This window comes from Schistocerca cancellata, chromosome 3 (assembly GCF_023864275.1).
Source record: "Schistocerca cancellata isolate TAMUIC-IGC-003103 chromosome 3, iqSchCanc2.1, whole genome shotgun sequence".
Taxonomy (NCBI): Eukaryota; Metazoa; Arthropoda; class Insecta; order Orthoptera; family Acrididae; genus Schistocerca; species Schistocerca cancellata.
Genome location: NC_064628.1, coordinates 170,540,823 through 170,566,831, shown reverse-complemented (window position 1 = coordinate 170,566,831; position 26,009 = coordinate 170,540,823). Strand labels below are relative to the sequence as shown.

Here is a 26,009-nt window from a genome sequence, read left to right as displayed (position 1 = left end):
CCCCTTCCTCGGACAATGAATTCACGGTGTTCTTATTTCAATTTCCAGGAGTGTATATGTCGCTTCTCCATTTCATAGAACAACTGAAGTTATTTCTATAGGGGCTCTCAAAACTCTCATGCCTTTTGCTGTAATAATTTGTATGAGGAGACTTCCATTTTACAAAAGTGTGTAAACACAAAATGGTATTATGCAAAGGATAGTTGCTGCTCATCACATAGCAGAGATTCTGAGCCAAAGAAAGAAAGGCACAACAAAAAGACTGTCAGAAAATGAGCTTTTGGCCAACAAAGTCTCAGCAGACAATGTGGTCATGTGTGTGTGAGTTGCATTTGCACGCACACATATATATATGTGTGTGTGTGTGTGTGTGTGTGTGTGTGTGTGTGTGTTCTATCTGTAAGTTGAATTTTAAACACAAAACAGGTTGCATTATTTTCATGTGACTGTGAACTCTAATAACTGTTTACTGTAGTACTTAATACTCCAAGGAAATATGAAATACTCACTACTCACAAGGAAACCAAAGTGATTTTAATTTCATCTTCCACTTTTACGTTTCTAAAAATATCAAAAACTGTAAAATATATATAAAAAACAAAGATGCTGTAACTTACCAAATGAGAAAGTGTTGGTCTGTTGATAGACACAATAAAAAACACACAAACACACACACAAATTTCAAGCTTTTGCAACCGAAGGTTGTTTCATCAGGAAAGAGGGAAGGAGAGGGAAAGACGAAAGAATGTGGGTTTTAAGGGAGAGGGTAAGGAGTCATTCCAAGCCTGGGAGTGGAAAGACTTACCTTAGGAAGAAAAAAGGACAGATATACACTCGTGCACACACACACACACACACACACACACACACACACACACACACACACACACATATACAGACGCAGGCAGACATATGTAAATGCAAAGAGGTTGGGCAGAGATATCAGTCAAGGCAGAAGTACAGAGGCAAAGATGCTGTTGAATGACAGGTGAGGTACGAGTGGCGGCAACTTTAAATTAGTGGAGGTTGAGGCCTGGTGGGTAACAGGAAGAGAGAATATATTCAAGGGCAAGTTCCCATCTCTGGAGTTCTGATAGATTGGTGTCAGTGGGAAGTATCCAGATAACCCGGACGGTGTAACACTGTTCCAAGATGTGCTGGCCATGCACCAAGGCATGTTTAGCCACAGGCTGATCCTCATTACCAACAAACACTGTCTGCCTGTGTCCGTTCATGTAAATGGACAGATTTTTGCTGGTCATTTCCACATAGAAGACTTCACAGTGTAGGCATGTCAGTTGGTAAATCGCATGGGTGCTTTCACACGTGGCTCTGCCTTTGATCGTATGCACTTTCCGGGTTACAGGACTGGAGTAGGTGGTGGTGGGAGGGTGCATGGGGCAGGTATTACACTGGGGGCGGTTACAAGGGTAGGAGCCAAAGGATAGGGAAGGTGGTTTGGGGATTTCATAGGGATGAACCAAGAGGTTACGAAGGTTAGGTGGATGGCAGAAAGACACTCTTGGTGGAGTGGGGAGGATTTCATGAAGGATGGATCTCATTTCAGGGCAGGATTTGAGGAAGTCGTATCCCTGCTGGAGAGCCACATTCAGAGTCTGATCCAGTCCCGGAAAGTATCCTGTCACAAGTGGGGCACGTTTGGGGTTCTTCTGTGGGAGGTTCTGGGTTTGAGGGGATGAGGAAGTGGCTCTAGCTATTTGTTTCTTTACCGGGTCGGGAGGGTAGTTGCGCGATGCGAAAGCTCTTTGCATTTACATATGTCTGCCTCTGTCTGTATATGTGTAGAAGGATGTGTGTGTGTGTGTGTGTGCACGCGCAAGTGTATACCTGTCCTTTCTTCCCCCTAAGGTAAGTCTTTCCGCTCCCAGGATTGGAATGACTCCTTACCCTATCCCATAAAACCACATCCTTTCGTCTTTCCCTCTCCTTCCCTCTTTCCTGATGAAGCAACCTTGGGTTGCGAAAGCTTAAAATTTGTGTGTGTGTGTTTGTGTGTTTTTTATTGCGTCTATCAACAGACCAACGCTTTCTCGTTTGATAAGTTACAGCATCTTAGTTTTTTATATATATTTTTCCCACGTGGAATGTTTCCCTCTATTATATTCAAAAACTATAAAATGACATAGGTAACAGTCACCTGAATTCAAGAATAAAATTATGAAAGAAAAAGGTGAACATAAAAATTACATCACTATGCAAACAACTAGTGCATGCTACTTAATAAACATGTGGACAAAGAAACTTATGGCTTGACCCTTATTTTAACTTATAACTTTAAGGGCAGCCAATAACAGAATATTTAACAATAAAAACAGCAACTGTTCCCATTTTGATATGCTGATGACTATTCTAAAACCAGAAATTAAAAATAATTTTTTCTTGTAGTGTTTCAGTGTATAATGTAAATATTTTTCACAGGCAAAAGTTCACATAAACTTCTTCTGTTACAGCTGTTCATATTTATTCATAACACAAACATACAGCATAAGTGTTCAGCTAACAAAGAGACTGGAAGAGAGTAATGAAATTAGGCTGATAACATTATCCATTTAATATAAGTTATGGCAACCTTATTTCAGACATTATGGGAATATATCTTTATTGTCATTTCAGAAATAGGACAGGTTTGCAAACAAATGCAGGAACAGCAGGCCAACCATACAGCTGAGTTCAGCAAGCTGGTGACATCAGGCATGGCTCATATTTTCACAGTTATTTTGTGCAAAAATACTATGACATACAAGAAGTGCAAGCCAACTTTCAAGATGATGAATTAAACTGTAATGCAGGATATAGAACACTACTACGGGGACTAGCTCAGAAGTGGAGCAGTGACTTGGTGATTTAACCTGAATGTTTGTGTCTCCATGAAGTTGCTGGTAAACCATAACTGCGTTTGTGAAACTTATCATTTATTTGAAATATATCTGAAATATTGTTACTAAAAAAACAATGTGTCTCATTAGAATAGAAACAACACATACATATATTAAACCAAAATATCAATAAAAGATATTAAGAGTCATGGAGAAACAAGCAGCACAAACAATTAGGTGAAAGTTACTACCTCAAAAACATAATCCTCCTAATATCTGATAAAAATTAAGATTACAGTTTTGAAATCTGAAATAAGAAAATCAACACTGTTTGAGATAGGTACAGAATACCCATTTATCATATGCAGCAGTATGAACAATCAGAGCAGGGCTGATAAGACACAAACAGAAAAATCTCAAAACAGATACAATTCTCATAACATAAACCTTCCTGGAGTAAATGAATTAATCATTAGATTTCTAGGCAGTTTCTTCATTAAGGGAAGAAGGAAACAGAAGAAGTTGCAGGGAAGACACATTGGTGAAAGGTGGAAGGATACACAGATATGGAGTCAAAATTAAGCATAAAATTAGATACAGAAAGAACTGACTGCATAAAATTAGATACAGAAAGAACTGACTACAGTAACAGCTGAGATTAGAAGTCTAGAGAGCTGAATTTTAATGAATATTTCTTTTCTATTTACATTCATGGGCAAATGAATTAGAGACACTAACAAAATAGCATACAGCAACCCTTTAACCTCATTGACAATAGTGACAAGTCACACCATGATCTCCACAAGATAACAAAATTATTGTTGGGAAATCACTCTCAGCTATGACTACTCAACTACTCTCCACAGGTCACAGGCATTGACTGCAGCTGACTCTGAGGTTCACTGTCTCACTTGAAGCTATTTGAGGTGTACTAAGTAGGGGTTAGGTAACTCAGGGGTATGTGTGGGGAGAGTTCCTCATAGCTTTATAAAACAATTCATGAATGATTAGGCGGTAAACTGTTTTCTTGGAGGCATCACCTGGGGGACCTGTGATAATTTTTGGGAGTGTTTAATAAGCTGGGGAAAATGGTTTTTCCTCTTTTTTAATTGTATCACTTGCTTTAGATAACAGTGTTGACACTGTTCATTGTGTAGTACAACATGAACTGTATCACTCACTGGTTACAGATATTGGTTACAGATTTTTGTATTTTATAGCATGGAGTCACTGTTGGCAGTAATGATAAATATTGAAATTCGTTTGTTGTTGTGTTTGGCCACCCTGTTGCCTCTACTCTGGTGAACATTTAACTCCCAGTGTATGAAGAAATCCCATTCAGTTCTAACAATTGCAATTGTGGAGTATCTGTGCTGAAGTTTACAGCAGGTGTGCAACTGGTTATGAACAGTTTGTAACCTGCTATGTTCCATCAGCCAACAATTTTCTCAGTTTCAGTCTTTATCTATTTAGAAGTATAGTGCATTCATATAGAATTCTATACAAGAGAATCCAGTGTTTTTACCAACTTTGGCATATAATGATGGAACTAAGCAACTGAATAACATCTGTCTACAGGCTGGCATTGTTTCAGAGCCACAAATAATCCAAACTATCTTGGCAATGGATACTGAAGCTACAGATCTTGCAGCACTGGAACCACACAGCTATAAATTATATGTGCAGATGGATGAAACTGCAGACATTGTGCCTTTGCAGGCAAAAAAGTGAAAATGCACTGAAACAGTTCTGCAATATGGATACTTCTATTTCTGCAATTACTGAAGACAGAGGCATGTGTTTGATTTGTAATGAATGCTTAGCAAGCAAAAGCTTGAAACCTACAAAACTGAAAAGACATCTACTTACAAAACATGTTTTCCACTGCAATACACCTGTTAAGTTTCTTAAACAGTTAATGAAATTATGAAAAATCTAAATAAATGTCTATCAATCATATAAATTTGTTGATAAGATCATCCTATGAAACTTCTCACTTAAATCTCAAAGGATAACAAACACTTAGCAAGTGCATACCTGAAACCCAAAAAACTGAAAGGACATCTACTTGCAAAATATATTTCCTATTCCACTACCAAAATATATTTCCTATTCCACTACCCCTTGAATCGTTACTGGGATCTTCTAAAGACTAAAAAAGTCTATCAGTCTCATGTACTGATTATAAGAGCATGCTATTAAACTTCCCAATTAATTTCGAAGGGCTACTGGGATACTTGAAAATTTAAAAGAGTCCATTAATCCTATATATTGGTTGATACGAGCATGCTATTAAACCTCCCAGTTAATTTTAAAAGATATGAAATCATATACTATAGCAAAGACCTCATTTTATTTGTAGCAATATGAATGAGTGAAATTACTCACATTTTGCAAATTAACTTAAAAAAAACTCCTGTGAAATGAAACAGTAGGTAAACACATTCTGGAAATTAGCAGTGACCACTGTCAGTAACTAATGGCAACATATGCCACATATTATGCTGACAAGACAACAGCATATGCAGGATCTGTGCACTTGTTAGTCATCTTTTTCTAAATTAATGTGATAAACTGGAATCAAGGTTCAGTAAATTTTTATTGTACGGAGTATGATGGCCACATAGGCGACCAGCTCAGAAACAGTTCTTATGGTCAAAAAATTAAATAACATTGTTTTTGTCTCTAAATAAATTTGAATGTGTCAATTTCTCCCATGTGGAAAATTGTATGTGCAAATCATGGTATTTATCAGATATCAGGAATGAGATTTTCACTCTGCAGTGGAGTGTGCGCTGTGTGCCGGACCGAGACTCGAACTCTGGACCTTTGCCTTTCGCGGGTAAGTGCTCTACCAGCTGAGCTACCCAAGCACGACTCACGCCCCGTCCTCACAGCTTTACTTCTGCCAGTACCTCATCTCCTACCTTCCAACTTTACAGAAGCTCTCCTGCGAACCTTGCAGAACTAGCACTCCTGAAAGAAAGAATATTGTGGAGACATGGCTTCGCCACAGCCTGGGGGATGTTTCCAGAATGAGATTTTTACTCTGCAGCGGAGTGTGCACTGATATGAAACTTCCTGGCAGATTAAAACTGTGTGCCGGACCGAGACTCGAACTCAGGACCTTTGCCCCCAGGCTGTGGCTAAGCCATATCTCCACAATATCCTTTCTTTCAGGAGTGCTAGCTCTGCAAGGTTCGCAGGAGAGCTTCTGTAAAGTTGGGAAGGTAGGAGACAAGGTACTGGCAAAAGTAAATCTTTCAGGATGGGGCGTGAGTCGTGCTTAGGTAGCTCAGTTGGTAGAGCACTTGTCCACGAAAGGCAAAGCTCCCGAGTTCGAGTCTCGGTCCGGCACACAGTTTTAATCTGCCAGGAAGTTTCATATAAGCGTACACTCCGCTGCAGAGAGAAAATCTCATTCTGGAAACATACCCCAGGCTGTGGCTAAGCCATGTCTCCACCATATCCTTTCTATCAGGAGTGCTAGTTCTGCAAGGTTTGCAGTAAAGTTGGGAAGGTAGGAGACAAGGTACTGGCAGAAGTAAAGCTGTGAGGACGGGGCGTGAGTCATGCTTGGGTAGCTCAGTTGGTAGAGCACTTGCCCGCAAAAGGCAAAGGTCCCGACTTCGAGTCTCGGTCCAGCACACAGTTTTAATCTGCCAGGAAGTTTAATTTATCAGATATATTTGAGGAACTCATGAGCTACAGGGAAAAGCAGAAATATGTTTACAATGAAACATAAAATTCAGACTTTTGAAAAAATTTCATTTTAAGTATAAGGTAGAAAATAAACAGCTTGGATTGTTTTTATGTACAGATGACTTTATTGTTGAAAAGAAGTTTGATTTTGATTTGGTAAAACGCAGTAAACTCAGCACACCAGACAAAAGATTAAACAATCCCTAGAGGCACCTCACTAATACTGTGTAATGTCAACTCTATCCTTGATAATGAACTCATATGACATATCCAGCTGGAGCCATTCACTGATGATTAAATCCCCTTGAACTGCCAAACTACAGTGATCTTGACTGTAATATTTGTTCAGCTGTTCCAGGTAGCCTGAAACATTTCCTATGGGATTGAGAATGGGTGATTTAGCATGACAGTTGATGCATGATAGAGTGCCTGTGTATTCATTAATCCAAGAACATATGTGCACTGCCAAATGAAAATGGCTGTTGTCATCCTGAAAGGCAGGAGTCTCCATGGCAGACTCATCAAGAAGGTGTAGAAGAAAAGGCAACACCTGATCACCAAGAATGTTTTCGGTAGTGTGTTTGAATAGCACCAAGTCATGGTAGTGAAAACTGTCCCAAAACAACAATGTACCATATCCTGCCTGAATTACACCCTTCTCACACACCAATTAAGTGCTTCATTGGGCTGTCGGTGCACTGTTTAAAAGCAAGCAAAATAGTATGTGTCCAGTAAGCCACTGTCCAATTTATGCATTGTTTCTCCCACTGGAAACATGTAGCTTTATGAGCAACTGTGAACAGAAGCCTTTTGCAAGGTACCAAACTTCAAATGTCCATTGGATGCATTCTCAATATTCACTTGGAAATTGGTAGAAATGGACCTGCATTCACTGACAGCAGCAATTCCTGGTGGTGGTCCTTTCTTTTTTTTCTTTAAAAAAAAAAAAACACACACACACAATGACAATCCTTGTGCTGTGTTACATGGGTGTGAGTGCTACACTATTCCTTCTATAAATGTGTAACAAATCACATTCATATACCAACATATTAGGCAACTTCATTCACAGGGCTGCCATTCTGTGATGTCTCCACAGCAACACGTCTTACTGAGCTTATCCCATGTACCCAACAGGCAAATACACAGCATTTCACACCCACAACTAATGTCAAAGGTGGAGAAGCACAAGACCACCTAGTACCAGTACTACAACTACAGTGTTCCATAGCATCTAGTGCACTCTTCAAAAGGAGAGAATAATGTTTTGACTGGTGGGCTTAATCGTGAACATAATTTTCTACCTGTACTTCAGCCAGATTGGATTCAAAATCCTTTCACCATACAAATGAAACAGGTGAAACATCTCTCACATAAACTGCAATTTTCAAATATGCAGTTGAACAATATCTATCGTGGTGTTAAGGTAGGATTTGGAGTACTGCCAGATGTAGCAATCACAATTCTTCTGCCACTTATCTGTGTGAATAATTTTCATAATTATGGTCATTAATTCAAAATATCGCTCAAATGTTCAGAACATTGAGAGTGGCATGAGACCAACAGTGATGGACATTAAGTCACATTTCAAGATGGTGTGTCAGAGTTAGCAGTCACATTCATCATGTTAAAGGTAAATTTATCTTTTTCCAGCCTTCTATAACATATCTTATGTTATGTTAAAATTGTAGGTGATAAATTAATTAATAGTGTCTTTTTAAATTTTAGTATGTCCTTCTTTTTGTTCATTTCATTATTGATGTCCAATCCACTATTTTAATGTAGTTCCTTAATGACATATTTGTGTAGTTCATTTTTTTTTTCCTCAAATATAGTTCTCACATAAGAATTTTATCCATCAGGATCTCGATAAAGTGGGATATTGAGACAGAGTTCATGCAGAAAAATACACATGTAAAGTAGTTTATTGGTTGTCTGTATATGCTGTTAGGACTAACAGCATTTATAATAGTGACTGGGAGTTTCAAAGAAATGGACTTGTACAATAGGGGGTCAATGAGAAAAAAGTCTGAGAAGCCCTGCTGTAGGCAAACAAACATATTCACATGTTTATATAGTGGGTTCCCATACATTTGTCAATTAGAAACAATAGCATATGTATCTTGGACCCCATTTCACTCCATGTCAATATGTCTCACACTTGATTACTTCCACCGTCAGCTTAAACATTATCCTGTTGATAAGCAAGATTCTTGGCTTCTGGTTTTCACCACTCATATCATACCATCAGAGGTATGAACATATATTGTGAGTCATCAATTCAGGTGATCTTCCTCCATTCTTCGCATACTTTGAGCACTCAGTGGTAATGTTCCTGAGCCTATGCTGAGCTCTGGTTCCAGGAAATGTGATGAAAGCAGATACATGACTGAGGGGGAGGTGGGTGGTGGACAAGGAGAATCTGTACCCACATCAAGGAGATTGTTCTGAATGGTTTTGCTGCTCACAAGTTGTTATTATCTAGAACTGCATTGTGCCCATTTGTCTGCTGTTAAAACTTGTGACTGTTAGCAGCAATCATTATCATTAGCAATTGGAAACACACACACATTCATTCACTCAAATAAACACACCTTGCTAAGACAGAACTGCCATCTTCGGCAACATGGACCAGAATGGCACTGCTTGAGTGAATGAATATGTTTCCTTTCCAGACAAAGGCTCTGGCCAAAAGATAATGTGTAAGCATCTTTTCGATGTGCCTGTCTGAAACTTAACATTTCATTTTAAGGTAAGTAGCAATCTATCTTTTTCTTATATTGTTGATATTCCAACCTTGAGTTTGCATTGTTTCATTAGCAATTTATTGCAGAGAGCAGTTGGGTCTGGCATCAGTGGTTTTCTACAAACTGAGGTACACATTGCACTATCTCGCCATTGTCACTTGAAGAGTCCAATGCCTGCATAACAAAAGAGTTGTAGTGACACAAACACTGGGCACCCACAATCTGGCAATGTTCGAATAAATAGATATCACATGTCTTGGCCATCCGCCATCACATCAGTGACCAGTACAAGGACTGACAAAATCCTTCTAATATAGCACACACAGCTATTCCATTAGTCTTGGAAACATTTACAACTAATTCAATTGCCCATGAAGTGAATATGTCTGTCAGCCATGCTCCAGTTGTGATTCATTCATAGCCTGCTAAGAAGGCACTCCACTTCTATACTCTACAATGTCACAGAGCTTTCTTTCACCTCCCAAATCAGTATTTAGTGCTCATTTTTTTGCAATTTTCCATATAAGTACTTAGTGCTCATACTAATTTTCAAGCTAACACTAAATCGAATCTCCATCTTCCCAATGTATACAGATACTATATCCAATATGTTTTAAGAGCTGAAATATTTAACATTAGTCTTTTACATCAATTACTATAAAATAACTGCATAATGACAAACCTTTAATATCACATTTACCTTCTACTTCAGACTAGATCACTGCTATGAAGAGAAAACTATTTTATGTATATTATTTAAGATAACATGCCTATGCTGTGATGTATTATAAAATATTATAAAATTATTACAATGCTTTGCAGCTCTTATGAACAGACTAGTGAAAAATATTTCAGTGTACCATGAAAATATTGAGACCAACAGTTATACTTTCCTAACTCTATATGATTAATATCAAACATACAGAAGATGCTTCTTTACTCTGTTTCAGCTTTACCCATCAAGAAATTGGCTTTTTACAAAAAGTGTTGCCAATAATTTAAAAAGTGATGCCCATAATTTATTATTGCTAAAACTTTCTGAGGCTCTTTGCAGATAATGCAGTTGTATAGACAGAAGTCACTTCAACAGAAAATTATTGTCAAATGCAAAGAAAGCACTTGATATCCCACCACACTGAAAAGTATCTGTCTTTTCACTCCCCCCTCCCTGTCTGATTCTAAAACAGGCAGAAACACAAAAATTCAAACCACTGCCTTCCCATGCTCAGAACTTAAAACTTTAACACTGTTAGCAATATTCTACGTAAGCACCTCTTGGCCATTCTCATGGTTTTGTTATTTTAGTGTCATTGAACTAAGTTCTTTAGGAGATAAATAATTATTTTTAACAACTGAAGAACATTTAGAAAATGTCAATTCTAAATTATGGACTAAAAAAAACTATTGAAGATCCCCTGCAATGACAAATAAGTCCCTTTATGTTCTATCTTGGCCATATCTCATTAATAAAATTATTGTGTACAGTGAAAGCTCTATACAACATTTTTTGAGGGACCACAAATTCTGAACTCTGTATGGGCGAATACACTATAAAGAGGAAGACTTCCAATTGATAATTATAAAAGTTAAGTCAAATTTTACTGAGGAAATACGGAAGAAAAAACAGTAAATGGTAAAAATTAAAAAGAATTAACTGCAAGCAATTACTTTAATTACAAACACGTAAAATACAACTTCAGTAAAATTTTCATAAAAATCTATGAACTGGCATAATTTGAACTTCACATACCTAGAATTTTCTGAAGTAGTCAAGCAAACATGTTTGCCTTCTATTTCTTCTGGATTGTATCATAACCATTTCTTGCACCAAATGAGAAAGTTCTGCTATTGTTATGGCTTCAAGTTTATGGGCCATCATTAACCTTCTGAATGTTTCAGCTCCTTCAGCTGCCTTTGTATATGTGGGCACAGGTTCATCTTCCACCTCACTATCACTTCCATTTTCACTTCCAAGTTCCATTCTTCTGTAGCGGCACCACCGTTTAGGATAGGGGAAGTTAGTTTTATGCGATATTCAGAGCACGAGTTACAGCCAGGTGCGGGCCAGATTGCAGTAAGTTACGCTGACCAGCAGTTGCGAAGTGGAATGGAGACCACAGGGCCATCGAACTGCTGAAAAGAGTAAACGCAGCAGTTCGCATGGCGCAAGCTATAGGCAGAAGGGGCCCACTGGCACGACCGGGATGTGGGGTGTACGTGACCTAGAGTGGCACGTTAACGAAACAGAGGCATGCAGCCAAGTATAAATAAGTGCCATTTTCTAATGAGATTCACTGAAGTGTGACAGCTCTCCTGGATGGTGGGGTGTGTCGTACCACCAGCTACAGGCAGAGCAGATGGGGTGCCAGCATTCCAGTCCATGGTGGGTCACTGGTTCGATGCTCTGAGGCCAACGCAGGGCATTCAAGTGTGGCAGCTCTCCTGGACAGCAAGGCATGTCACACCGCAGGCTACATGCAGCAACAGATGGGGTGCCAGCATCCCAGTCCACGACGGGTTGTTGGTTTGATCCTCTGAGGCCGACACAGGGTTCGCACCCAGCCAGGGCGGGCCCCTCTTTGGCTCGCTACCACGGGCAGTCATCTTGGCTCCCGACACATGCCACAGACTCATGAGGCGAGGGCCACAATTTGGATGCCGGATCGGGGGTGGTCGTTGCCGCCGCGTTCTCAGCTACACCAATGAGGAAGAAGCAGCAGCGGGACCAGCCTAAGGATCCCGGTGGAGCAGCGTGCAGACAATGAGGACAGTGGTCGGTGAGTCGGCTGCTGGCGCAGCCCTCCTGACGTAATCGGAACTCTACAGCTGGCGAACAAGGCCGGCACAACACAGTGTTGCGTTGCACAGGTCGCTGGGGTGCTACCTCAGCAATGCAGGGTCTGTGTTGCAGACCGAGGTGAATGGAGCAGTGTAGTGGAGACAAATAAATCATTTGGAAAGTTCTCGCCGAGTTTTAATATGGCATCTCCTGGCATCCACCCACAACACTTCTCTCAGCAGTTTATTCCTCAATACTCAGCATCACTGTAGTTGCCACATGATCATCTATGATCACAAACTCCTCAAAAGTGACAGAATTATTGCCTACTAATTCATGGAACTCCTGAAATTCGCATCCAGCTTTTTCCATAGGAGAAACTGTTGTGATCTCATGGAATCCTGCTTTTTCCAAACAGTTTCTAATAGTTTCAGCACTCACTTCCCTCCATGAACACATTATCAAATTCATAGCTTGTAAAATATTGAGCTGCAAGTGTGATTCATTGTCACTGTCATCCAGCCCTAATCCTAATGGTTATAGACTCTGCCAGGGAAATATTCAAAAAACAATAACGTCCACCATTTGCTAAATGCTGTATGCATGTAAATTTAGGATCTGTGTGGTTTCGTGTACTACTGCTAGAAGAAGAACAAATAATCAAAAGCTAGCATGAATGCTGCTTCTTTTAAGTGTTTCTATGCTCCACATGTCAATCTGTTACATATAAGGTGAGTAGTTACCTTTCCCTTATTTTATGTATTTCTCCATCCTGGAATTTCCATTATTGTTATAAATTTACATAAATATCCTTGAGCAAACAAGTGTTATAATGCAAAATAAACAGTCAGAACAGTAATATCTTAATCCTGTGATGGCTACATAAGAGAACAACAATTAATTTTTTTAAAAAAAAAAATAGGAGCCTTGAGCTCTCACTTGTCAGAAATTTTTAATTCAAATGAACAACTTTACAAAATATCGCTCATTCCCCTTCAATTTTTAAGCATTATTCCATCTAGCATGAATGCGCCGATTTGTACAAAGGAATATCCCAAGTGAACCATGTAATTAGTCAACGTGAACCAGTTTGCAGTTTCAAACATGTAGCTTGGGATGCACCTCAGTGTATTGTGTAATAGGGGCACAGTGTTAAACACACTGTACAGATGTTCACCATTTGCTCATGTGAAAAACAAGAAAATAGTGCCAACGAGACAAACGGCAAGCATGATGTGCACCACATCTCACCTGACTCGGGCACTGACACTGACATGTGACTCATGCTGAGCACGGCCTTTCGGAGCATGTGCAAATCCACAGAACAGAAAATGAAGCAGCTACAGCAGTGGCTTAAATGCTATAAAGAAGGAAATAAATAACTGGTTAGGGCCCCAAAAATATTAGTGTTACATGAAGGAAATCACTGCACAGAAAAAACATACTACAGAGGAAACTTTAGCATTGTGCATATGTGCTTTTGGTCAGGACTGGAAAATATGGCTGTAGCATAGAGGAAAACATAATGTGGAGGAACGTTGTAAAGAGGTTTCACTGTAGTATCAGATAAGAAACTCTTCTGCAGGGTGGAATTTACAGAACACTGCAGTACTCCCTCCATCTCACATATTCATTTTCAAAAATGCTATGGGCTGCATTCGAACTGTGTATTTGATACATGCAAATATTTTGTTTCCTTTCTATCAAAAATTTTAAACTCAGATTTTCTGACAGTCAGTTCTTGAATCTGAGCCCTCATCTTTCACAAGCTGCTCTCTTCATGAATGAACTATCCACACACATTTCCTGACATGGTTTAAAGCCATTGTCTTCCTGCAATTGCTTCCCTCTTTCCTGTTTGTCCAGAAAGATATAGAGAACATTAGAGCAGAGTGGGAAATTCCCTGAGAATTCCAGATGTGGGGAGGAAGGTGATGTCATAAGAAGCTCCTGAGAATTAATGGTGAATGGAGGGGGGAGGGGATGGTGTTGAGCATCTCACAATAACTACTTTTCTTTCTTCTTGGCTGTAGTTTAACTGCAATTTTTAAACACAGATACTTTACATGTAGTAATATTCAAATATGTGGCACACTTTGAAATATTAGTACTTTACAATTTATGATTTATAAAGCTCAATAGAATTAAATTCCAACGTTTGGTTACACACAGATTTCCCTGAGATTTTATGAAATTCCTGAAATTCCCTGCGATTTCCCTGATGTTTCCAGGTAAAATGTAATTCCCTGAGAATTCCAGGTTTTCCAGAAGAATCGCCACCCTGGAGAGTATCTCTTGAGGCTGGAAAGTAGAGAAGTGGTATTGACAAACTGAAGCTTTGACTTGAGTAATGGGACACGCCTGGGTAACTCAGTCAGTAAGAGGAACACCTATGAAAAGAAAGGGTGTGGATCAAGTGTAGACTGGTATAAAATTTTCATCTCTCACAAAATTATTTAACAATAAATATTATCCTTCAGCATGAAATATTAATTCTAGTTTTTACTTTTCTACCTCTTACACAGACAGATAAACCACAGATCATTGTAGCTTCTTACTGACGTACCACTATATCACAAACATTGAAAAATGCCAACTTTTCTAAACGTCTTCCAGAAAAATTTAGGGAGCTGTTGTCTACATCTACATCTACATCTACATCCATACTCCGCAAGCCACCTGACGGTGTGTGGCGGAGGTTACCTTGAGCACCTCTATCGGTTCTCCCTTCTATTCCAGTCTCGTATTGTTCGTGGAAAGAAGGATTGTCGGTATGCCTCTGTGTGGGCTCTAATCTCTCTGATTTTATCCTCATGGTCTCTTCGCAAGATATACATAGGAGGGAGCAATATACTGCTTGACTCTTCGGTGAAGGTATGTTCTCGAAACTTTGACAAAAGCCCGTACCGAGGTACTGAGTGTCTCTCCTGCAGAGTCTTCCACTGGAGTTTATCTATCATCTCCGTAACAATTTCGCGACTACTAAATGATCCTGTAACGAAGCGCGCTGCTCTCCGTTGGATCTTCTCTATATCTTCTATCAACCCTATCTGGTACGGATCCCACACTGCTGAGCAGTATTCAAGCAGTGGGCGAACAAGCGTACTGTAACCTACTTCCTTTGTTTTCGGATTACATTTCCTTAGGATTCTTCCAATGAATCTCAGTCTGGCATCTGCTTTACCGACGATCAACATTATATGATCATTCCATTTTAAATCACTCCTAATGCATACTTCCAGATAATTTATGGTATTAACTGCTTCCAGTTGCTGACCTGCTATTTTGTAGCTAAATGATAAACGATCTATCTTTCTGTGTATTCGCAGCACATTACACTTGTCTACATTGAGATTCAATTGCCATTCCCTGCACCATGCGTCAATTCGCTGCAGATCCTCCTGCATTTCAGTACAATTTTCCATTGTTACAACCTCTCGATACACCACAGCATCATCTGCAAAAAGCCTCAGTGAACTTCCGATGTCATCCACCAGGTCATTTATGTATATTGTGAATAGCAACGGTCCTATGACACTCCCCTGCGGCACACCTGAAATCACTCCTACTTCGGAAGACTTCTCTCCATTGAGAATGACATGCTGCGTCCTGTTATCTAGGAACTCCTCAATCCAATCACACAATTGGTCTGATAGTCCATATGCTCTTACTTTGTTCATTAAACGACTGTGGGGAACTGTATCGAACGCCTTGCGGAAGTCAAGAAACACGGCATCTACCTGTGAACCCGTGTCTATGGTCCTCTGAGTCTCGTGGACGAATAGCGCGAGCTGGGTTTCACATGACCGTCTTTTTCGAAACCCATGCTGATTCCTACAGAGTAGATTTCTAGTCTCCATAAAAGTCATTATACTCGAACACAATACGTGTTCCAAAATTCTACAACTGATCGACGTTAGAGGTATAGGTCTTTAGTTGTCACCACATCTATAACCTCAATCACAAAACTGACAGTTACATAAGGGCACAAGAATTTTTACAGCGACATTCAGGTCAACAAGAGCAGACTGACATGTTCACATGTTCATACAGAGAATATTCTTATCTCAAACATGTAAAGAATGGTGACAACAAAATGATGTGGTGGAACAGGGGTCAGAAATGAAAATATCTGTATCCTCCTCCTATTTGTTGCAAGTTAAGCATAGCTGCATCACTAGAAATGACCTCAAGGAATGAAAGAACCTTTTCAAATGCTTAGGGAAAAATTCAGATTAATGACTATAGCAAAGAGTCAGCATCTATAAAGTTTATAGCAAAATTCATTTAGATTCAGCAAAATTTTTTACAATGATATGAACATTTATGAACAACTTAAGATGTCTCAACCAAACATATACAGATGCCTCAAATATACAAATAGGTGCAACCATAGTAGAGAGGAATCTGTGGAGGGTCCACACTAACATATAGCTTCTGAAGAGAGGTAACAGCCTTTCAGTAGTTGCAGGAATAACAATCTGTATGTATGACTGATCTCTCCTTGTAACATTAGCCACTTGTAACATTAGCCTCCTATGTTGGTACAGCAGATGACTAAAATCAAGGTGAAACTAATGCCACTGTACTTCCTGAGGACCTGTAGCTCCATTTTGCTGGCTTAATGATGATGGTATCTTCCTCGGTAAAATATTCTGGAGATAAAACAGAACCCACTTCAGATATCTGGGCAGGGACTATTCAGGAGGATGTTGTAGTAATAAAAACCAAATTTGGCATTCTGCAGACGTGAGATGTTAGGTCACTTTAGAGTGGGTAGGAATGTTAAAGATTTGCAAAGAGAAATGGGTAGACTGAAGTAAGGGATATTGTGGGAATTACTGAAGTGTGACAGCAGGAAGACAGGTTTCTGGGTCTGTCAAGTGCAAGGCAAGCAGCACAAAATCAAATAGGGGTAACACAGGAGTCAGTCTACTAATGAATAGGAAAGTGGGAATTGGGATGAACAGTGTAATAAATGCATTATCATATCCAAGACAAACACAAAGCCAACACCTGCTATAAAAGTACAAGTGTATATGTCTACTAGTTCCACAAATGATGACAAAATTTAAAAAAGAAATGTATAAAGAGGTAAAAGAAATTAATCAGTTTGTTCAGGAAGATAAACTTTAATTTTGGTGGGGACTGGAACTCTATAGTAGGAAAAGGGACAGGAGAATGTGGACTGGGGGAAAGGAATGGGAGCAGAGGGAAACCTATCTGGTAAAATTTTGTACACACCACAGTTTAATCATTGCAAACACTTGGTTTAATCCTCTAATTGGCAAACCAAAAACACCTACAGGAAAAATTATTTATACAGTTAATTTCATTGTATATAGCCATATGAACAACGTGATATGATTTTTTTCTGATTTTATTTTCATTTTTGGAAAATACAAGTTGTTGCTTGTAAGCAACATTGCCAATTTGAGGTGCATATTCACCAACACAGCCACTGCAACAAAAATTTGTATTCCATTCTTTCTCGTTGCAATTCATAAATATTTCACTATGTAAGTGTCTTTTAATCACACCTGTCTGCAACCTGACGTGTCTTCTTTAGGATAAGTAGCAATCTGTCTTTCCCTACATTGCTGTACAAATATTTCACTGCTTCTCATGGAAAACTTTAAAACTATTTCGCTGTGGAGCAGGAGATTTTCTTACACGGATTGGGTGTACAGGTGCATGTTTGTCATAGAGGACAGTGAGTTTATCATGAAGTTCATTCATTTTGCCGTCAATTGTAGGTTCTCTGATTATTTGATGCCATGAGATTTCTGAGCAATCTGCTGTTAGAGCGTCAAGGTCAATACGTTTCATGTTCCCACAAGTTATGTAACGCGATTTGATCCTTGGGGGCAGCACAGAGTAGGCCACGAATATTACATCATGTGCTGAGATGCCAGGGGTGGATGTTTGACCAACATCTCTCATTTTGTCAGTCTGTTTCATTGCGATTACGTCTATAAGAGTATGACTGTGCGCCATATAGTGTGTAGGTTGTAATGGAAGAATGTTCATGCTATTGCAACTAAACAGTCTTCTTAGGTTTATTGCAGAGGGAGTGTCCCTTAGCAGGTCTATGTTCAAGTCACCCATTACGATAATAATAATGGCGTGTGAAGAGGGCCTCCCGTCAGGTAGACCGCTCACCTGGTGCAAGTCTTTCGATTTGACGCCACTTCGGCGACTTGCATGCTGATGGGGATGAAATGATGATGATTAGGACAACACAACACCCAGTCTCTGTGCGGAGAAAATCTCCGAGCCAGCCAGGAATCGACTGACAATCTGTCGCGCTAACCACTCAGCTAGCGGGGGTGGACACCCATTACGATGACATGTTCGTATTGACAATGAAGTGAATGTAATTCCAAATGGAAGGAACTCATTAAGCTTATTTTTGGCGGCTTGTACACGACGCCAGTCAAGAACTTCTGACTTCGTATATTTATTTCAATGAACATGAATTCAGCCTCTTTTTCTTCAGTAGGGTTTGACGTACATAAGACTTTCGCTTTGAGATCTGTTCGTATATACGCGCCGACCCTGCCACCTCGCTTTTTTGATCTGTCTGCCCTAAGAAATGTGTACCCTGGGAGATGAATAGATGCAGAGGATATGTGTGGTTTTAACCACGTTTCGGATAAGAGGATTACGTGGTAGTTTAGTTGGTTGAAGAGGAGGCTAAGTTCTTCGTAATGTGCAGGTAAAGATTGGATGTTGCAGTGAGCTGCTAAAAGCTCTGATGCATTCCGCTGAGCAGCCTGGAGTAGGTTATTCAATGTTTTTTTTTCCCATGGTCACCTCCCCATTGGCAGTCCCCTCTCAGAGATCCGAATGGGGGACTACTCTGGAATCTTTTGCCAATGGAGAGATCATCATTACACTTTTTTCAATTAAAGGCCACATGTCCTGTGGATTCATGTTACATCCCTTTAAACCAATGGTTTCTATTGTCTTCTGCATCCTCATGCAGTCTATCATTGCTAATTCTTCCACCTTTAGGGGCAGTGTCCCACCCTGAGGACAAGAGAGTGTCCCAACCTCTGTCCGCTCCTCCGCCATCTTTGACAAGGCCGTTCACAGAATGGGATGTCTTCTTATAACGGAAGCCTTCGACCATCAATGTTGATTATTAATCAAAATTTAAGCAATTGCAGATTTAGAACCCAGGACCGAGGATTGCTAATCAAAGACACTACCCCTAGACCACAGGTGTGTAGGTTGGATAGCAAGTCATTACAAAGCAAAGAAGAGAACGCTAAAAGGTGGAAGGAGTATATGCAACAAAAATCAACTTAAAGATAACATTACAGAAAGGGTAGATGAATTAAATGAATATGAGATGGAGGATATGATATTGTGAGAAGAATCTAACATGGCACTGAAACACCTAAAAGGTGTGATGGGAAAGTTTTAAGAATGGATACGCTACTGCTTACTGGTTTGGCGGGCAGGTACATGGAGGGTGGGGAGTGAGTCATTGTCTTGTCCTTGAATGCCCTCTGACAGGAAACTGTTTCCTTCATTAACTTTGTTGTGGCAGCTGGTTGAGTGCGTGTCTGTTAGGGCTTGTTGCCGGATTCTGTCTGTGTGAAATTTTGTTTTAAAACCGGGAAAACAGCTTCTGATACTTATGAACTATTAAAAACAGCTTTTCGAGATAATTGTATGAGCCAGTCAAATATTTTCGCTTGATTCAACGGATTTAAAAATGACTGTGAATCATATGAAGACGAACCATGGTCTGGCTGTCCTTCCACTTCAAAAACGAATGAAAATGTTGTGGAAGTTTGCGACTTAGTGCGCTCTGATCATAGACTTACTATTAGGGAGATGGCTGATGAGCTTAATTTAAGTTTCTATTCGGTTCAGTCTATTTTAACTGAAGATCTGAACATTCGTCAACTGTCCAAAAAATTCATTCCAAAAGTTTTGTCAGGTGATCAGAGACAATACTGACTTGAAGTGTGCCAAGAACTGACTAATCAGACAAATATGACCCAGATTTGTTAAATAGGGTAATTACATGTGATGAATCATGGGTATATGGATATGATCCTGAAACCAAAGTGCAGTCTTCGCAGTAGATGACACCAGGTTCACCACAACTGAAAAAAGCACGGCAAAGTCGGTTGAAGGTGAAGACAATGTTGGTGACTTTTTTCAAGACTACCGGTGTTGTGCATGATGAATTTAAACCTGGAGGACAGACAATTAACCAGGAATACTACAAATGTGTCCTCAAGCATTTGTGCGAAAAGGTGCTGAAGAAAAGGCCTGCTCAACAGACACATCATCAAAGTTACAACTATATGGGTTGTGGAACAGAAGAACGTCACTCTCCATTCTGTCAAGACTTGAAAATCTCTTGAAAAAATGCTTTTTCAAGTCACAGATAATTTTTCTAGAAAATTAAAGTTGACATCTTTGGGGACTGAAATGAAAATGAGAAAAGTTTTCTCCCAGTTGTGTTTTAAATGGTGACAGCTTTCACCAAAATCCTTTGATCATCATTTAGAGGTCACAGAATAGGTTATCCTTTCCCTGAAGTTTCAAGTTCAGTTCATTCAGGTGGGACATGATGTCAATCAAAAATGACAACTTTGAAAGTTAGGCAGGATCTGACAGTTGTGGATCAGCTCTCTTTTCTGGCAAGAAAAACATGTTTTATTTCAAAGACTGTCAGAACAAAAGAAGGACTTAACCACATCTAAGCCACCTCATTGCAGAGTGATGAGCCAAGCCATAGAATTCAGAATCAATTTCTTCAAGGAAAGCCTGGCAATGATGGTGAATGAGTGTGTGTCACTGAATGAATTAGTTACAAGACAAGAGCCCCTGTATGACATTTGTAATGGTGATTTGACAGTTCTGTATGAAACAAGACATGTGAACATGTCTGTAGATCCTTGTGTGCAAAGATATCCAGCTCTGTCTGCCAGGATGCCGGCAACAGGCAAAAGTTACAGATGGAGCTCTTGACCTGAAGGTTCATGTGATAGGCAGATAAGTTGTTGCTCAAAAAATACCGAAGGGAGTGAGAGTAGTTCTTCACACATTGTGCTGCAGAAGCTCCACTGTCAGGATTTAGTGCTGCTCATAGCCCTAGCAAGACCAGTACTACGAAAGAAATGTCTCATGTTCTGTATGTTTTATCAAGCAAATTCAGGTACCATCGGTGGACTGGATGAAAAGCTGTTTCAGCCTGGATACAGCCCACAGGCCATAGTTTGGTGACCCCTGTACTAAGTGAAAGGACAGAACAGAGAGGCAGTAGCTGGTGGGGGAGTTAAGACAGGGTAGTACCTTGTCCACCCAGTTGACTCAATTTGTACATTGAACAAGCTGTAAAGGAACTCAAAGAGAAACTTGTAAACAGATTTAAAGTTCAGGGAACAGAAATAAAAACTTTGAGGTTTGCTGATCACATTGTAATTCAGCCAGAGACAGCAAAGAACTTGGAAGATCAGCTGAATGGAATGGATAGTGTCTTGAAAAGTGATTTAGAACATATCTGGTGATGCTGAAGAAATTAGATTAGGAAATGGAACACTGAAAGTAGCATTGGTAGACAAGATTTGAAACTGGTTACATCATGTGAGATTTAAAACTTTCCTGGTGTACAGATCATTCCACAAAATTTCAGGAGAACTGCTGGATGTCTGCAGTTTGCTGCCACAATATATCAATATATTGGCACAGTCTTCTGGCCCTCTTCAGTTGAATACTGACAGGAAAAGCACTGAGTTCACATATTTATGATCCCACTGGCACATGCATGTGCTGGCAGGGTCTTAAATATACAAGCTCAGTGCCTTAACTGTCAGTATTCACCTGAAGGTGGCCAGAAGACTCTGCACTGAAATATCATGGCAGCAAGTTGCAGACATCCAGCAGTTATCCCAAAATTTTATGGTTACACCATATTCTTGTGGAATATGCACAAAAAATAATTTTGTTGCAAATGATTAGAAGCTATACTAAGGGTGGGCATAGGTTTATCAAACAAAAGTCCTCTTGGCAAACTGTCAAAAATATTACCATCAGATATCGCTACAAATGTGCAAGTACATCAATTATTTTTTGTATGTTCAGTGATTACACAATTTTTTTTGCACAGTAAGTTGTTTGCGTTGAAGTGTATAATGGTGGACACACAGAAAAATTGTATGCTAGTTCATGGAGAAATTCTACTAATCAATGATTGAAGATACACTCCAAACACTAAATTAAGCTATTAATGTCAATCACGTGGCCTATGGATCTTTATATAAATAATTAAGTGCAAAGATCTGCACTACCTTCCCTTGCTACTTGTACTGTGCAGAAAAGGTTTATTTTATGCACGATAATTTAGAAATCTGTTGAAGACTGTACCAAGTAATTCATACATAAAGTCAATAAGCTGTTTCTCGTGGAAAATATGGCTTGAAACATAAATTTTAGTTACATCATTATTGTACCACATATACCAAAACTAACATGCTCATAACTCACACAAGCTTATTGCAGTGAGTAACACACAAAAAACATCTTTTAGTTCAATGTCTCCTACGGTTACAAATGAAAAATTCTTTATTAAAATGTAGATGCAACAAGGTGACAATACACACCTAGAAAAAGCTGAATCTGAGCTTTTCTCAACACTCTTTCTCCACGATTCTCTTCTAAATGCCGATGAGCGACGGTCTCGGCGAGACCCACTAAGTCCAGCAGGTGGTGCAACACGTTCCATTGGGCGGTAGAAATTAACGCAGATTCCATATCGACTCTTGCCTGTATTAGTAAAAGGATCAATTGTGAATGCCCATATCTTGTTTATAATACATAATATGAATTTTGCTTTTGAGTAGTTTATTTGCTGTGATTTTGCATAAATGGGAGGATGGAGTTATTGAGCATCAGTAGCTGTGACACTGTATTTAATGTAGTCTGTTACTAGCATACTACCGATAGAGTGGCTTTATCTGAAATATAATCTACAGAAATGTTATTATCGGTCCAACACAAGTTTATATGGCATCAAATGCACAAAGCTGATAAAAATTTGTCAAAAAATTTCTGTACCAGAAATTGTACAATTTGATAAAAAGTAATGGATCAACACAGATTAAAGTAAACATTTATCTTCAAATAAAATATATATTACCAGAGAAAATGTATTTGAAAATAATTTGGATTACACACTTCCCATGTTGGGTAATCTGATGCCTGACATGTAAATTCTATCAGGATACATTGGTCTGAAGTTCCCTCTCATTCTCTCCTTCTACCTCTTCCCCCTCCCCAGTGTTTCTTCTACTTGTTCTCCCTCACCACTGTCAGACAATGACTGCAACACTAATTAATTTGATAAAAGTGTTTAAAAAGAAATCTCAACTGATAAGTGACTCAACATTGTTTTCATAAACTTTTGTCAGAATCATCACTAAATAAATCAGTTCACACTGAGAAACATATTTTTATGTTACAGCCAATGCAGGTTTTTATAAAATATGGAAAATTTACTATAAAGAATTTTTTTGTGAAAAAGAGAAAGCATTGGATACAAAAATTATTATGTGTCACAACTAAACCAACAAATTCTCATAGTAAAATGGTGGTTGGTGTTGTGAGACTGAGAGAAGAGCACTGGGTTTGCCAAATTGATTAACTGACATTGGGTAGCACATACTAGACTGACAGATCAGAAGCAAGTCAAGCATGTAGCTATGGACCATTGCTCTCATGCTATTATGCCACTGGAAGAGATGACCTGATCCTAATTACACTGCAGCATCAAAATGGATACTATCATCAAGTTCCATGTGACTATTTATATGAGAACTCCTCACCCCTCACTAAAGGTGAAAGCATTTACACTGGCAGCTTACAAATCAGTTTACTGGCAGGCAACCAGTGCAGCTGTTTCTCCATATTTTACTCACGGTTGTGTTAGTATTGCCTACAGACTGGCACTAATATTGTTACAGTTTTAAATTTATAATTATTATTCCATTTAGTGGTTAGCCTTTCAGCCAGGCATCCTAAAAAATGCTGGGAAAATTAAAAGTGGAAAATAAGCATCTGGTAAATGTTAGTAATTACTGACATGGAAGCCTGAAAGAGTCATAATACCATTTTATCTGTAAAACCTGAGCCTTCAAAAGCCTGATTATTTAGATGGACAATTTCAGAACTTCAGTTCTTTTTGTATCGAAAGTATTATGATTCTTATGTGCTAGTAATAACACACTGCCCCAAAATCCTTGAAAATAATACATACAAGAGATTGCCAACCTTTTTGCTTCAGCCTAATTTACAGTGAAGCAGTTGATTTTGTTTTATGTTAATGTGCACCACAATACATACTTAACTGAAATGCAATTTGAAGGCAATATGCTAGACATTACTCTTGGGAATTTCTGTTTCAGGCAGTGGGAGTGCACAATTGGGTATTGGTGTGGTTTTTTCTGTGAATGTGTGTACTGTTACTAGAAACAGAGCAAGTTCTTGAAAGCTACCATGAATACTTATTCTATTACATGTTTCTGTGCTCCACACATCAGTCCACAATCTTTCCCTTATTTTTACAGTTTGTTCCATTCAGGAATTTCCATTATTGTTATAATCAACAAAATTTGTCATTTTTAAATTTTCTTTCAAGATTTAATCCCTAATTTGAAAAAATAACAAAAAATAGTTAATGTTGTCAAAGCAGGTTATTCCTGAAAGTTGCAGATTTCTTAAAAGCCCATTGTTTATTAGTATTCAGAACACATGCAGCTTGCAACATACAGGCTAAACTTCAGTGTTGAGGTTAATTAATATGTTCAGAACAATACAACAGAATAGATAATTGTATGTATTCTGCCACACATATGCCCTGTAACTGCACTTTAAAACTGATGGACAAGTAACCAGTTTGATAAAAAGGAAACATCAATTCACTCATTTATATTCCCCTTATTTCACAGCACCTTTTTAACATTACATGGAAATTACAACACAATTTCAAAGTGAAAACATTTTTTTTTTACTCTTATGGAATTAAATCTTGATAATGTTACCAGCAGATTAATTCTGACCTGAATCCTTCTCAGTTAATGTGAAGACAAAAGAGGTTGCTTCTCGTAGAGCAGTACGGCGTGGTCCCACAGAGACACAGCCTTCCGGCTGACAAAAGTAAACCATGTCAAGAGGCAAAGGGAAATCCTTGTGGTCTTCCATTGGATACCTGCGCAACAGTTCTGGAGTCTGCACTGCAGGAGTACTGCCACTGGAGCCCACTCTTGAGCCTGGTCCCGGACCTGGTGGGCGTGCTCCCACAATGGCGAGGTAGTCCACCAAACGGGGACAGAGAAACTTTTTTTGAATATCACACATTGTCTACAGAATTTGTCACGTCACTTGTTGGCTAAATTTTTGATGACGGAGCTCTTGTACGACAGCACAGTGCAGCGATGAGCACATGGTTGTGTTAATTCTATTATTTACAAGAGGATATTGTTAATTAATATGCAACATTAAATCTCCACTTTTCCTGGTCATCTTAATGTTCTCAAGAAATTGTTTAAAATCCAAAGCGTTTTCTTACTGAGTATTCTGCAGCTTTTCTGAACTAGATAATCACAACTGTGATTCATTTCACAGCACAAAGTGAGTTGTTAATGGCAATGGTGCATAAAATCTTCAGTCAGACAGCAGATTATGATGTCTAGTGTTGCCAGTTCCATCTTTTTCATGCCACTGTAAAAAAAAAACATGTTTTTATTTATTACCAAAGACAACAGAAAGGATTTTGCAATTACATTTTTATGGATTAATTAATAATTAGAAAAAATAACTGAAGCACTGAGAAGCTAATAATACAAATACTATAAAATTTTTGAAATTGGCACAAGGTGTTATAATCAAGTTGTGCTCAAATTTCAACAAGCCAGCCTTCAT

At 38.9% G+C, this 26,009-nt stretch overlaps 1 protein-coding gene across 1 annotated transcript in view; it reads right to left on the bottom strand.

Annotated features, from left to right (window-relative positions):
- Positions 1 to 25,648, bottom strand: part of LOC126176184 (MAP kinase-activating death domain protein) — a 545,775-nt gene extending 520,127 nt beyond the window's left edge. The window contains exons 1-2 of the mRNA XM_049923326.1: positions 25,148 to 25,648; positions 22,694 to 22,856 (exon numbers count right to left, since the gene is read on the bottom strand). Of these exons, the coding sequence (XP_049779283.1) occupies positions 22,694 to 22,856; positions 25,148 to 25,445 (461 nt within the window). The 5' untranslated portion in view covers positions 25,446 to 25,648. The remainder of the gene's footprint in view (positions 1 to 22,693; positions 22,857 to 25,147) is intronic.
- Between the last annotated feature and the right edge of the window lie 361 nt (positions 25,649 to 26,009).